The sequence below is a fragment of the Corylus avellana genome, chromosome 4 (genome assembly GCF_965113065.1).
Source record: "Corylus avellana chromosome 4, dhCorAvel1.hap1.2, whole genome shotgun sequence".
Classification (NCBI taxonomy): Eukaryota; Viridiplantae; Streptophyta; class Magnoliopsida; order Fagales; family Betulaceae; genus Corylus; species Corylus avellana.
In genome coordinates this window covers 22,581,864-22,597,555 of record NC_142493.1, presented here as the reverse complement: position 1 = coordinate 22,597,555, position 15,692 = coordinate 22,581,864, and the positions used below count along the sequence as shown (strand labels likewise).

Sequence of the window (15,692 nt, the reverse complement as noted above, 5' to 3'; positions counted from 1 at the left end):
TCAGTGTTAAAATGCAGCGTTTGACCTGTTGGCGAACGGAAGGACGAACAGACAGCACTGATCTCCTGTAACTGTTACAAAAACTTCTAGAAACGAAGTAAACAACTTACAACAGTTTTAGTCACCGAAGTTAGCCAATCAAATATGTAGACAAACATATCCAACACATTGAATTACCATTTTATTACAAAAACCCTCCTTCGTTAGTCAAAATCATTTAAAAAAACATAGAGTGAATACCCTAAGTTTAGAAACTAAATTTACATAAATACCCATGAAATTATTATTTTTTAAAATTAATTAATTCATTAAAAAATAGCTACCAAAAGAAAGAGGAAAAAAAAATATCATGTTGGTGGCCAAACCACCCCCTAATCAGCCACCCTCGAAACTCATAGGGGGTGGCCGAGCCCCTCAAAAAAAGGCCTGGGAGTAGTTCAGTGTAACACCCAACTAAAACCTCTGTCAAATATTTTGATAATCACTGATTTAAGCTCGTAAAAATAATATTATCTTAAAATATTTAAAGGTGTGTTACTATAAACATCTACACACATATACATATATTTACAAAATGTTCTATACCCTATTTGTTAAACGCTCAACCAATTTTTTGAAGTGTTTAGTGGGCCGTGTTGAAATCGTGTTAAAATAAATTTTTATAAACAATTGCCTCTAGGGTTTTACGAAGAACAATCAAACGGTGCAATGCTACACAGAACGATCCATCATTGCTTATGAACGATCGAATGGTTCAACATGGGACGGGGCATACACTTGAAAAAAAAATCTTACCACTTTTTTTTTTATCATAAATCTTATGAAATTCATATTGTGATCATGGAGAATTTAAAATGAATAGAGGTTATTAAGGTTCTTCAAAGATTTATGTGAGCAAATAATAAATAACATTTTCTTTGATAATCTACTTTCTTTTTTATATCATTTTTTTTTTTGTCGAATTCATTCCTATTGGTGGTTTCAAATGTCTTCCCATAATTTGTAACAATTATTTGTTTCTACTTTAAAGAGTTTTCTTTTGTTATGAATATAACTCTATGTGAAGTCACTTTCATTTGTAACTCTAATTGTTTATAATTCTTTTCCATAAATGTATATTATGATTATTTGTACTTCCATATACTCTAGTATTATGCTTTAAACCGTAGAAATATATGATGGGAATATGTAAAAGAGAGAAGGGAGAGAAAGAGAGAGCAAAATCGGAAAGAGAGGGATATGCGACATCTTGTATATATAATATATATAAATAGGGGAGTGCTAGGGAGCCCGAGAATTTTCCCGAAAGTTCTCTCCCGCCTGACATGGAAAATGTGGGTGGCAGAAATCGAGAAAGAAAGAAATTTTTTTTTTTCTTTTGAAGTGCTTTCCACGTCAGGCGAGAGAGAATTTTTAAGAAAATTCTCGAGCTCCCTAGCACTACCTATAAAAATATATATTACAAATGGGTCTTTATTTATAGTTCGAGAGACTATGAATAGTAAACAAGTAAACTCCAAGAATACATAAGAAAGGAAATAAACCTAAAGAATAATATCAAATATTCTTAACATCATTCCTCAAACTCAAGGTTTAAGCTTGAGTTTGAAAAAAAAATGTTTTTTTTCTTTTTTTTGGCCGGAGGAGCTACTAGAGTTGACAGGAGAAGCTACCAGAAAGTGGCCACATATGCTGTCAAAGGTGGCTGGAGTACTGCCGGAAAGTGGTCGAAAAAAATTACTAGTGAGTGGTCGGTGGTGTCGGTGACGGTAACCAAAGTTAGACGGTGGCTAACAGAATTAGATGGAAACGGCAGGTGGTGGCAGAATGAGGCAAGCCGTAGGGGCTGCTCGACTTGGCCATTGTGGGCCTCTAACTGATGGGCTGGGCCAGATCCTCTGAGCTGAACTAGGTTGAACCCAAAAGTTTGGGCTCGATATGGGTTGTGGGCCAGAAAACCTAGGTCAGGCTGGTGACTCGAGAACCAGGTTGACCAGTTTATGATTGGGCCAGTTCGGCCTAAATCGGGGTGAACCAAGTCTAACTCGGTTGGTTTGTTCTCTTAATTTTAATTGCTAAAGTTTGTCTTTGAACACCTATTCAACTCGTTCCAGTTGCAATATTTGGGTCTAAATTGTTTTTTCAATTGGTATTATAAGCCTAATTCAGTCTATATTGATTAATTTTTTGGAAAAGTCTCTATACCCCCCTCAAACTACTTTTCAATTGGTAATGTCTCCCTTCCAAACTTTCAATTTACACAATGTCCTCCCTCCTTCCTCCCAATCTACCAAAAATTATCAATGTTCCCCAATAACAAAAATGCCCTTTATAAAATAAAAATATAAAAACTTTATTTAAAAAAAAAAAAAAAAAGGATTTTCAAATAGCAGAGTCTAAATATTGCCACTGTTTCTAGTGAAGTGAACCTCAAAATTTTCAAATTCAATCTTGGAAGGATAGAGATGCGAAAACCAAAAATTTGATGAAGTTAGGCACATGGGGAGGGGCTCAGAAATCAAACTCTATAGAGATATGTTTAGCTTCTATCTTTTGTCAATCTCTATATAAGAGATGAACAAATTCACCATAGAATATATGGGAGGTCCCATAAATTTAATAGTGAATTTGAAAAACAGATGGATAAAAGATGGGTAAAAGATGATTATCTTTGCCATTCTCATCTCTCTTGCCACCTTATCCAAATTAAATGATTATATTTGATTAAATGATTTCTACTCCCTCATTTCACATTTTCTTATTGATACCACATAAACCATGTGATCAGCCAACCTAGAACTTGAAAGAAAATATATATATATATATATATATATATATATCGTATTGAAAAAAAATTTAAGTCCATCTTTATCTATTGACTGGCCTTAGGAGAAACATGGACAATTTTTGTAGTTTAAGAGAAATATTATCCCAATTGAATGGTAGTTTGAGGAAATACGTAAATTTTTTTCAAAAAAATTATAAATATAAATAAATATATATATATATATATATAAAATAAAAAAAATAAAAAAATAAAAAACCATGAACCACTTATAATGTCACTAGTGTGGCATCCAACATTGCCTGGGTGTGAAAAATGGGATGTGTTCATGTGTTCTATATTTATATAGAACATGCTCTCTCAAAATTATATGAGGCATTTTGTGGTAAACACAATACAAAGCCGTGTGGACTAAGGCTTAAAGTGGACAGTATCATACCACTTGAAGCAGGCTATTACATATGATATAAGAGTTGAAACCCATCCTAATACCATTTTAGAGAAAGCATGCTCTTATATAAGTTCATCATCTTTTCCATACCTAGACAATGTCTAACACCACAACTAACTTTCGAGTAAAATGGATCTCCCAATCTCACCAATTTAACACACTTGTCGGGCAGATTTTTCAATTACACAAACCAACAACGAATACTTGGCAATGAACACATTAGCATCTTGTGTATTTCATCCTGTTGCAAGTTTCATTGTCGAAGTATGGTGTCGGATCAACAGATTCAAAACTTACATTAGCATATTTAGAATAGGAAAATAATCTTTCTCAATCCTCAAAGGTTACTAATCCGAGTTGTTTTGTTTTTCCTCGTAGACATAAATTATACATAATGTTCTTTCTCTAGTTTCAAGTGTCAATGTTCTAAAGTTATGGTTCTCATTTATTAGGGATAAATGAAAAATCAATCTCTATGGTTGGCCTAAATTATAAATTGCTCATTGTAATATAAAAAATAAGGGGTAACTTCACTTTAGACCCCTGAATTATCACGTGATTTGAGAAGACCCCCAATGTTCAAAACCTCTCAATTTGAACCTCTGAACTTTCAATTGCAGTCAATTTGAACTCGTTCGTAAGATTTAGCCCTTAACTTCTAACGGCAATACCTAAAAAGACCAAAATATCTCTCATTTTCGTTATTTTTTTTTTTATAGGAAAAAAAAAAAAAAAAAAAAAAAAGACCCTTGGGTCAGGCCAAACCCACGCGGGGTCAGGCCAGACCCACGCTGGGTCTGGCTGAGACCCAGCGTGGAAAGTTCCATCTTTCAAGTCAGAGCCAAGAACGCCAAGGAGAAGAGAACAACAAGAATAAGAGAGCAGTGGAAAATTCTAAAGGGTCAGAGCTTGTTTGTCACCGAGAGATCCTTTTGTAATCCCAGCAGGTCACCCAATTAGGGCTACAAAACGAACAAAGCTGCCAGTGAGCTCGCCCGGGCTCAGTTTGATAAAGCTCGGCTTATACGCGACTCGGTTATTAAATGAGCTGTTCGTGAACATGAAACTATACTATAAACGATACATACCCATATAAAACTCGGCTCACTTGTTTAAAGTTCGTGAACGAACTCGTATAAGGGCTCGGCTTGCTTATTAGCATGACTCATATATATTTATATATTTACATATTAATTCATAAATATATGTATATCTAATAATTAATAAAAATAACTTATATAGTATATAATTAAATGATAAAAGTTAATCATATGGCCATATCAAACCATTACGTATCTAATGCTAGTTGAATCAACAATTTGAATTGTTAATCATATGGAATGGAAACTTACTATACTTAATCATACTATTATAGCTTAAGTATAAATTTTTGAGCTCATCTCTCTTTTAAACACCATCTTGAGATATGCGCTTCGTATCAATCACATGCTTTGCTTTACTTTCTCCAAATCAGCTTTGACTCCTTACACCCAGTGACCACAACTCTACCTAGCTCCGCTTCATGCAGCCGTGGTCAAGATAATGTTCACAGAGAGAGGCAATTACGCGACGTGAATATAGGTCTTGTTTGGTATAATCTTTCTCCTCTCACCCTATAAATCTCTCACATTCACCTTGTTTCTTTAATGGTCGTATCATTAATAAAATTTGTTTATTATGTTTATTTGAATTTTTTTATACTTAAATATAAAATTTAAATAATATGATGCAAGGCGAGCTCGAGCTCAAGCTCGAGTACTCGACAAAAATCTCTTAACTCGAGCTCAGTACCCACCTTAGCGAGCCAAGCTTAGACACAAAATGAGGCTAGTGTCAAGCTCGAGCTCAATCTCAGGCTCGACAAAAAATTTAACAAGCCAAGGTTGGACAAGCACTACCCGCTCAAGTTCGACTCGTTTACACCCCTAGACCCAATTATCGTAGTTGCCTCCAAGAGAGAGAACTTGCACTTGGTCGGGTTCGGAATCAACCGGAGGAACTTCCTCGCAAGTAATCGATCGTGTCAACTCACCTTTTCAAAACAAACAAAAGTTTGAAATTTTAATTATTGTGTTTTTTTCCTGTTGGTGTAGGGAAAGACAACATAATAAACTAGCTGGAGAAAGAAGCAAAGGAGCTTACCTTCAACCTGCCACAACTTGCCATGTTGATAAAGACCCAACGTGGGTCACGGCCAGACCCGCGTGGGTCTAGCCTCACCCACGGGTCACAAGGCCAGACCTTGATTTTTTTTTTTTTTTTTTAGAATTTTATAAAAAATTCAGGGGTATAAATGTCATTGTCTCACTTTTAATGTTTAAAATCTAACGAAGGGGTTTAAATTGACTGCAATTAAAAGTTAAAGGGTTCAAATTGAAAGGTTTTGAACTTTGGGGGGGTCTTCTCAAATCACGTGGTAATTCAATGGTTTAAAGTGAAGTTATCCCAAAAAATAATTCAAAAGTCCTCAAGATAGGCCAAAATAACAATTTAGTCTCTGCAGTCAAATTCTGTCAAAACACTTGACGGATTCTATTAGTGTGCCATGTCAACACCAATAAAATGATGACAAGTATCACGCTTAATAAAAAAAATATAGGAAAAAATACACTTTATCTCATGAAGTATCCACGCATTAGCATTTTGGCGCCCAATGTTTAAAAATCGACGAAAGACCCCCACAATGTATCTAACATTACCAAAAAATAACATCCGACTATTAAATCCATCTATTTGGAAGGAAACCAAGTCACGTGTGTGGCACGTGACATTTTTCAACCAAAACTTTTGAAAATGCCCTCAGGGGTAAAGTGTTGATAAGCGCCTAATGTTTCACATTCAAGCCCCGTAAATTCGCATACGTTAATTCCTTAGCATTATTATTTGTTTGATTTTGTTTTTTGTTTTTTGTTTTTTGTTTTTTGTTTTTTTCATGTTTTTCAAGTTTTAAATGAAAGATGTAAGAACTCCATTAAAAATTGGGCTAAAAGACACTTTGGAAGCATTCTGAAGGCCGGGGATCGAGCACTACACCAGAAGGGCTCGAGGGCACCACTCTTTGGGCTCGAGCGCACACGGTTTTCCAGAACATGGCAGAAGCCCAATTCCAACTTGGAAAAGGTTTTTAGTCCCCCACTTGGACTAAGAGATTGACTATAGTTTTCCTAGGGTTTTTAGGGTTTACCTGCTCCCTATAAATAAGCCTCTAACTATTGAAAAAACACACACTATTAGCTTAGAGAAAAATTCAAAAATAACTTCTTGGAAGCTTAAAGAGTTGAGGAGGAGAAGATCATGGCAAGAGGCCATCCTAGCAAAGTCATGAGCGGCTAAACCTCTCGTGGGATATTAATGTAACCCTATCAAGCACAATGGTTTGATTGTATCTTAATTTATAGATTTTTTGCTTATGTAGGATGGTTATATAATTTAGAGGATTGCTACTATTTGATATTGTTCTTAATCTTTTAATGCAATTGTTTTTAATTTCAAAACTTAATATTGGTGAAATTATTCTCTTATCTTATAAAGCTTTTTACCTTTATTGAACTCAAATCATTCTTGTTTTCTGTGATTATGAGGATAATGATTATACAATGGTTTTAATTAACATATGATCAAGAAGGTTTGATAGGCCATACCTAGGAAAATGGATCGTACTACACCCTAATTTAGTGTAATTTAGGTAGATGGTTCTTACCAATTGAAAATGGGTTATATTTATCCCTTGATTGTATGTAGCCTATTAAGGATTTAGATAATCATACATAGAGAAGACGGATCTACCACATCTTAGTGGTTAGGTGGACGGTCTATGCGAACCAAAGATGAATTATATTTATTCCTTAATAACGGTATTTTCTTGTTTATTTTTATCATGCATAGAATGAATTTCTCTGATTAAATATGATTAACTATTGATGTGCAGATAGCATGAAGTCAATACCCTACTCTCTCTAATCTATTTGAATTCTCTTTTACCTTTATTTTATGCACTTTAGTTTCAACCAAAATGAGCAACTCTTTTCTTAAGTTACTTTAACTCTTGTAAAACTTGATTACAATTCTCATGTAGTCCTTGAGGTTCGATACCCTCAATATAGCCATATCCTACAATGATTCGTACTATTGCGAATATGACGCCGAGTAGAACTAAGATTGTGTTGACAGCGTATAAAAGCAGCAGAAACTAAGAATTGAAGATAGAAAATGAAATTTAGGAAGAGAGAAAATAACAAATAGGGAAGAGAAAGTCTATAATTGCCACAAATAAGCAAACAAATAAATAACTCTGAAAGACTTAAATTTTACTGATAGTATAAACTAAATTCAAAAACAACAAAGACTAGATGCCTTTATATAGGCTAGACACCTCCTAAATTAACAAGGAAAAGGAAAAGCAAACCTAGCTCAATCGACTAGGAACCACACCTCATAAAACGAAGGTTACTAGTTCGAATTCCCCTCCCCCTCTTGTGTGGACATGTCAAAAAAAAAAAAAAAAAAAAGGAAAACAAATCTTAATAGAAAAGGAAAAACTCAATCCTTATTGAAAAATGAAAACTAAAACACACATGCATAATTAAAATAACAATTTTTTCAAATTCCTCCTGCATCAGTCTCTCCAGGTTGAGAAGAACTCGTCCTTTAGTTCAAATCATCTTTTCCTCAATCTTTTGGATGTCCAATTAACTCCTTCCATCTCATACTTCTCAACATGAATGCAACTTGATATTGGAAGGGAAACAATTTACAACCCATCACAACATGACTGTGAATAGTAGTTTGAAAATTCTTCATATCATATTGAGATACTTCAATATTCATACGGTATTCATTTTTCTTATCCCATTCGTGCGGCATATAAATATTCCAAAAAGGATCAACTATTTCTTCCTCTTTGAAAATAAAATTTTCCTCCACCTCTATAAGATCTTCATCATCAACATATATATCATAAATTGGTGGAGAATTCCAATCCACGAAACATTGAGAAGGATCTTCAACGTCTTATTCATGTTGAAACTCTTCATCAACAAACTTAACTCTGAAGTCTAAGTCCTCATGTCGTTCATCCCGAACACGTTGTTCCCGAAATAGAACAGGCTTGTGATACGGGTTCTCGAAATTGGATTTTGAATTGCGACCGTCAATATCGCAATACATGTCCAAGTTTTGCGCCGCTAGACGCTGGGTTACCTCTGCAACCTGCCTCTGCAAATCTTCAATTATCACGTCTTGTATACTGCAATCATGGTAAGGGACTTCCTCCTTCAGAACCTATCTATGTCGACCACGACCACCAGTCATGAGAAACTAATGAAAAAAATTCATTCCAAGAATACGCTAAGCTCTGATACCAATTGACATCAGGCAAAACAAAAATTGTTCTGACAACGTAAAAAAACAGTAGAAACTAAGGATTGAAGATAAAAAAAAGGGAATTCAGGAAGAGAGAAAATAACAAATAGGGAAGAGAAAGTCTCTAATTACTCCAAATAAGTAAACAAATAAATAACTCTAAAAGACTTAAATTTTATTGATAGTATAAACTGAATTATAAAAAATATAAAATATACAAAAAATAAAATGACTAAATGCCTTTATATAGGCTAGGCACCTCCTAAATTAACAAGGAAAAGGAAAAGCAAACCTACCTAATTGGAAAAGGAAAATAAATCCTAATAGGAAAGGAAAAATCCAATCCTTATTGAAAAAATGAAAACTAAAACACACATTCATAATTAAAATAACAATTTTCTCAAATTCCTCCTGCATCAAAGTGGCATTTTATTATTGATATATTTTTGCTTTAAAAATACCACATCAAGTGTAAACATAAAAAATTAAATAAATAAATAAATAAAGCTTATGTAAAAAAAAGAAATTAAACAAACACCAAAAAGAAAACTAAAAAACTAAAAACTAAAAATAAATTAAACTAAACCTAAAACTTAAAACAAAAATTTTATATACAAAGTTAAAAAAAATTAAAAATTAAAAATTAAAAAAAAAAAAAAAAAAAAAAAAAAAACTAAACTCAACCTAAAACTTACAAAAAAAAAAAAAAAAATGGGGATGGCTCTTTGGCCAAACCACCCCCAGACCGGCCAAATGAGGGTGGCTCGACTACCCTAAACTCATTTGGGATGGTTTCGGCCACTCCAATTAAGCATATGGCCGTGGTCGGACCATCTCCATGGGACACATAGGTGGTTTGGTACCCCATACCAATCGAATGGGGGTAGCCGAGCCACTCGACCAAATTGAGGGGGTTGAGCCACCCCAAATGGCTCGGTGATGCAGATTGCGTAGCCGTCAATTTGTTTTATTTTTTAAACTGACTTTATGTTGTTATTTTATTAGGGTTAGGGTTTTTGGAGTCTTTATTTAGTTTTTTATTAGATTTAGGGTTTTTGGGATATTTATGTCATATTGTATTTAAGTGTAGGGGTTTTAGGCTATAAATATATGCTTATAGCATTCAGAGAAAATAGTTTATGTTGATTATTGATTTTTATTAATGACAATTACTCAAAGTTGAGCTTATTCCTCTATTTTCCTTCAAAACCTAGAGGGTATCTAATTTTGTGAAAAAAATTTCTTAGATCATTGATAGAATCAAGATCTAGAAATACATATCCACTGCTTATTGATGTTCTTCGCTACAGCCTACTAAGTCACGCTGCATCACTCGGCCACCCTCCACTTTTTTCTTCTTTTTTTTTTTTTCTCTTTTTCTGTGTAAGTTTTAAGTTCAGTTTTTTTTTTCTTTGTTTTTTTTTTATTGAATTTATTTTTTATTTTATGTATAAAATTTTTGTTTTAAGTTTAGGTTTAGTTTTTTTTTATTATTATTATTTTATTGTTTAGGTTCAATTTTTGGTTTTTTCATTTATTTATTTATTTATTTATTTCAGATATAAACTTTTGTTTTAAGTTTTAGATTTAGTGTTTTTTATTCATGTTTATGTTTATGTTTACACTTTACCCTCCGAGTGCTGAAAAAGGTCACGTGCCACGTGACTTGGTTTCCGTTCAAATAGACGGATTTGACGAATTTATAATATTTTGTGCTAGGGTTAACTACTTTTTTGCCCCCTAGGGTTTAAATACTTTTTTTTTTTTTTTCTCTTTATGATTTCATTTTTATCACAGAAGGCACCTGTGGTTTTCATATAGATGGAGATGGTGGCTCCGTTAAAATTCCGTCCAAAACTTAACGGAACGCTAAGTCAGCACCAATCAAATATCGCCATATGTCTTATAATTAATTTTTTACGAAAATATTTTTAAAACAAATTAAAGAGATTAAAAAATTATATTTTTTCTAAAAAAAAAACAAAAAAACAAAAAAAAATGAAAACAAAAATTGGGGGTGGCCCTTGGCTATTTGGCCACCCCCTTTGGCCATGGGGTTGGCCGAGCCACCCCAAGATGCCACCCCCGATCGGCGACCCGCTTGAAACCAAACCCAAACAACAAAAACAAAAACAAAAAACAACCCAAACAATTAAAACCAAAACAATGATCATAAAAGACCAAATCAGAATCCAAAGTAGTTTAGAAAACAGGGAAACAACCAGAAATCATAGCACAAAGAAAGATTTTTTTTTTTTTTTTCTTCTGGGATAAAATGTATTTTTTTTCAAAAATATAAATATATAATACTAAAAAAAAAAAAAAAACCCTTAGAGCCAGAAGAAAATTCTGGCCTTTTTTCACAGAACTTTCACACTAAATCCCTTAAGACGCTGTAGATTTGCTTGCAACTTTCGTGTCCTTTTCAGGTGTTGGGTCTTGCCGGAATTTATGAAACTCGGGCTCTTTCTTGTATCCATCAATCAAACGGCCAGTCTAAGTAGCTAGCCAATGGATGCTGAAGCAGAGAAAGTCTATGTTGCTATATATTGGAAATGATTTACATGATGGATTCAAAACCATAGGAAATGGAATTCTCATCCGCTCCATCGTCATTCTCCACATTTCGATCGGGTCTGAATAAAGTTTTTTTTTTTTTCCTTAAAAAAAAATTAATTTTCTTATTTTTTTAATTTTTTAGTTATATATATATATATATATATATATATATAACTTAAGAGTAACATGAATCATCATTTTATTGGTGTTGACAAGACATACTAACGGAATCCGTCCAATGTTTGACAGAATTTAATTGTAGAAACTAAATTGTTATTTTGACCTATCCCGTTGTCTTTTAAATTATTTTTTTATAAGAAATAATTTATAATTTAGGTCAACCATAAATACTGATTTTACATTTAGTCCTAAAAAAAATAATTTCAATCAAGTTTTGGTGTAAAACTATTGTTTTACAGCATCCAATAACAATTTAGCACGTCAGCTTAAAACACCATAGTAGAGCTATATATTTTAAATATCTATAAATTCCACACGTGAATCAAACTCTCAAAATCCCACAAAGCTAAAACGAGTACATATGCTGATTGCAAGGCCAGGCTCCAAGAAAGCCCAATGGGCTATCAACGCCACAGACTCAAGCAACAGACCTTCTTCATACTATTACAATATCATTTTTGTCCTTGTATGGACAAAACTATAGAGATTCCTTTTATATCCTTAATTAATTTTAAGATATGGATTTATATCTTTCTCCGACTAGAAACAACTTGTGGGTTGGACAAAACCAGAAGATGTCCCTGCTGCATGGATACACGAGGCTTCGGCTGCTTGGTTCTGGTAAGTTAATTTTACATTCTCCAACCTTATTCTGCTGCAAGGGTTTTCTGAACTGCAATCAAATTTCACAGCAACTTCAGTCGCCGATGATCCATGGATGTCTTGGTATGTCACGTCACTGACTTTTACGCCAGAAACCTGTCCAGGGCAACCTTTGTTGTCGGGGCAGTAATTTTGATCGATTAAAATGGGATTCTGGACATTCACCATAATTACATGTTGGAAAAGAATATTCCTAGCAAAACCATTGCTTGCCCTTCCCCAAGACTTAATCCTTACTCCATTTTGAGTACCGGTGAAAGTAGCTGTATTCACTGTCACATTCTGCACACCAGCCTCATTCGAGTCCTTGCCTAGACTCCCAATGCTGCACCATCCAATTACGCCCCATTAAATTATATGACATTTGCATAATAATGTACTAAATAACATTATATATCATGAGTATAGTATAAGGTGTGCATGTAATTTTTTACCTAATTCCATGGCCAGGTCCGCAAGCAATGTTCTCAATCCACAAGTTGGTGGTACCAGGGCCAATTGAGATGCAGTCATCTCCGGTCCGGATTTTGGAGTTGAGGATCGTGACACCTGAAGATAATTGCACGTGAATGCCATCGGTGTTTGGGCTGTTGCCATCCGCGGTGACCTTGACATCTTGCATTTTCACGTTTTGGCAGCCATTGACGACGATGTGGAACATTTGGCTGTTTTGGGAGGTTAATCCACTCACCACGATGTTGTTGGAATTAGAAAATTCCAGTGTCTGCTTGCATACACACAAGGAAAAGCTCCCATTATTAAATTATAATTCCAACAACAAAAAAGATAATTAAGAATATGTATTAACAAGGAACATGATCCAGGCTTTGGGACCGATTATGCAATTAAATATATGCAAACTTACAGGGATGGACCGGTTAATGCAAGAAACAGAAAGCCTAAGCAAATGGTTAATTATAGATGCAGAAAATAAATATTCTACTCCAGAACACATGGGATTATTCCCAAAATTATCCTTTTTCACCGAGAAATAATAAAAGGGTAAATGTGTCATTCAACTCACCGTTGCTCCACTGGGGCAACTCTTGCCGGAGGACTTGCAAGCCCACAAGCCGGTGCCTTGGCCGTCAAGAATCCCACCGGATAATGTAACCCCGTTCACGTGGCTGAAGCCGAGCCAGTTACCGGAATTTCCGAGGACCCCATAGTCCGATGGGGCGACAAGGGTGCCGTCGATGCGGATGAAGATCGCCTTGCTCCTGCATGGGCCGTTGAAAGCCACCTGGCGAAGATAGAATCTCCCCGCCGGCACGTAAATGGTGGAGGCGGTTACGGAGGCGCAAGCTTTCGTCCATGCATCAAGGAAAGCCCGGGTGGAGTCCGTCTTTCCGTCTGCTTTGGCTCCCAAACTGACCACATTGTATGTCACCGGAGCAGCTAAGACGACTGAGGAACAAAAGAAGACAGAGACAAGTGCAAGAAGAAGAGGGCTTCTCTGGCTTCCCATTTTGTTTTTGATGGAAAAGTTCGTGTGTTTGTATGTTGTCTGTGAGAGAGCGAGAGCGAGAGACAAGGTGTTAAATGGGAAGTTTAGAAGTTGAGGGGTTGTAGTAGTGGTGGTGGAGTTATAACGGTTTGAGGCTGTATTTATAGGATTTGAATGCAGGCTAGTTTCGATGGTATAATAATTTCAAATTAGTACGCAAAGCTGCGCCGAACTTTGAATGGATTATGGATTTGTGTTTACATTAAACCTTTTTTTTTTTTAGTCTCTTCTTTACCACTATACCCTTTATGTATTATTATTATTATTATTATTATTATTATTATTGTCTCATGAAGCAAATGAAAGAAAACGGAAAGCGTCAATCAATGCTTAAGACGTGTCCAATTGGGTACACTAATTAATCTCTTTGATTTCCTTTTTTATGTGACTTCTTCTAGACTCCATTTGCTTGCTAGGAAAGATGTCACAGCTTAATTAACCGTACCTTTTAGCTTATGGCTTAGAACTCTTGCAAAATGAGATAAGAAAACAGACAAATTAAATTAAGATGGGAATACAATACACGAAAGCATGGGCTGCGACAAGGTGGGTGTGGGGTATCTTAGAGAATCACCAAATTGGAAAAAAGATGAGCTCATGGGGAGCGGATGGGACGAATGCATGTACATGGTTGCTTGAGATATAAGAATTCCAAAGGGTTTGTTACAATATTAACGTGAGAAAGCAATCAAAACATCCCCCAAAGCCGGCCACCACAGCCAACCCTCCCCCATTTCTTGTTTCCGGGTTGCTGTGTTCTGCGCCTCTCTTTGCTTTATCCACAAGATCAACACCTCCTCCTCCCATTCCTTTCACCTTTTTCAATTTAAGCTTCTATTATTGGTTTCATCTACCTTAACAACCTCCTTAACTACATATTCATCATGATTTAACGTGCGTGTTTTTTTCTTTGTTCCCCCACATGTTTACTTTTTCTATTTAATTATGGGACTCTGTCATCGATTTGTTTCGTCCATTACGTAAATACCGAAAACAATTGAGCTCAGGATATAACCGTATATATTATCCGTATTTGGACAGATATATATATATATATATATATAGTCACTTCTGAGCCTCATATCAAACTACCACATGCATTAATTCGTGAAAATTCCATAAGATTCTGTGTGTGAGCTCATTCTATCTAACATGCCCAATTCAGTACTTCAAATTACATTTCTACAGTGAAAGTATACTTGGTATAACTGTAATTTGGAGAACATCAGAAGGGCAGTTTCAGAGAAGGCAGCTTTCGCAGCAACGTGGGCTGAGACGTGACATGTGCAGGAGAAAACGGAGAAGAAAGCGGCGCCATTTGTATGCCCAAAAATCGTGGCACCAAGAAAACTAACCTCTTCTTTTAGCCGTGATTTGTTCGGTAATTCTCTCAGTTTTTCTATATTTTCTACCCATAAAGGTGCTACCATGCACCTTTTCTTTACTTTCCTGGCCTCTGCTTTTTTCCATTGTAGAAGAAGATATAGCAAACCTAACCCTAGTTTGATCCTAAACCATTCGCATTCCGCTCAAATGTTCTTTAGGCTAGTTTAGAGAGTTTTTAAACTTTGAAGATACTTTTAAAACACATGAAAGTTCATAGGATTTCGTAAAATTTCCCCTCCCCCTCCCCCCCAAAAAAAGAAGAAAAGAAATTACTAAACTCAACGTGAATGCTAACGACACATTCAAATCATTCGGGCCTGCTATACAATTATAGTGATGTAGTAGTGAATATTAGCTACTGATTTTTTCTTGTTATATATATAAGCCTCCATTAATCTAAAGACTAATTTTTACTACCACATCATCATAGTTGTATAGGAGTTATATAAGAGTCTACTAAATAATTTTATCCATGATTGTAAGTATATGTATAAAACATTCTGCTCAATATCCGCAAATAAGTTTTAGCATAACGTCCTCAAGAAGTAGCTCAATCGGTTAGGACTATGCCTAATGAAGCGGAGACCAAACTTTGAAAGTTTGTAGTGTTTGAAGGTTTATTTTGTCTTTTGATTTCGTTTATATATGCCATATGATAAATCTGAATCCAGTCGAGCAGATCGAGCAGGATGGATCTGGGGCGTCAATTGTGATGACTGAGATATAAATTATTAGTAATAGGAAAATATAAAATATATATATTCTTAGAATATATTATCAATATATCTGCGCTTCTCCAA

At 34.9% G+C, this 15,692-nt stretch overlaps 1 protein-coding gene across 1 annotated transcript; it reads right to left on the bottom strand.

Moving 5' to 3' along the window:
• Positions 1-11,605: 11,605 nt before the first annotated feature.
• Positions 11,606-13,574, bottom strand: LOC132179117 (polygalacturonase-like). The gene is made up of 3 exons (XM_059591760.2): positions 13,024-13,574; positions 12,434-12,723; positions 11,606-12,324 (listed from the first exon to the last, which is right to left on the bottom strand). The coding sequence occupies exons 1-3, from the start codon at positions 13,465-13,467 to the stop codon at positions 11,877-11,879; spliced, it is 1,182 nt and encodes a 393-aa protein (XP_059447743.2). The 5' UTR covers positions 13,468-13,574; the 3' UTR covers positions 11,606-11,876.
• Between the last annotated feature and the right edge of the window lie 2,118 nt (positions 13,575-15,692).

Coding starts and splice junctions, on each gene's coding strand:
- LOC132179117 (XM_059591760.2), bottom strand. CDS start 13,467: ATGGGAAGCCAGAGAAGCCCTCTTCTTCTTGCACTTGTCTCTGTCTTC. Junction 12,724..13,023: donor GTTGCCCCAGTGGAGCAACG/GTGAGTTGAATG, acceptor GTATGCAAGCAG/ACACTGGAATTTTCTAATTC. Junction 12,325..12,433: donor GGACCTGGCCATGGAATTAG/GTAAAAAATTAC, acceptor TGGATGGTGCAG/CATTGGGAGTCTAGGCAAGG.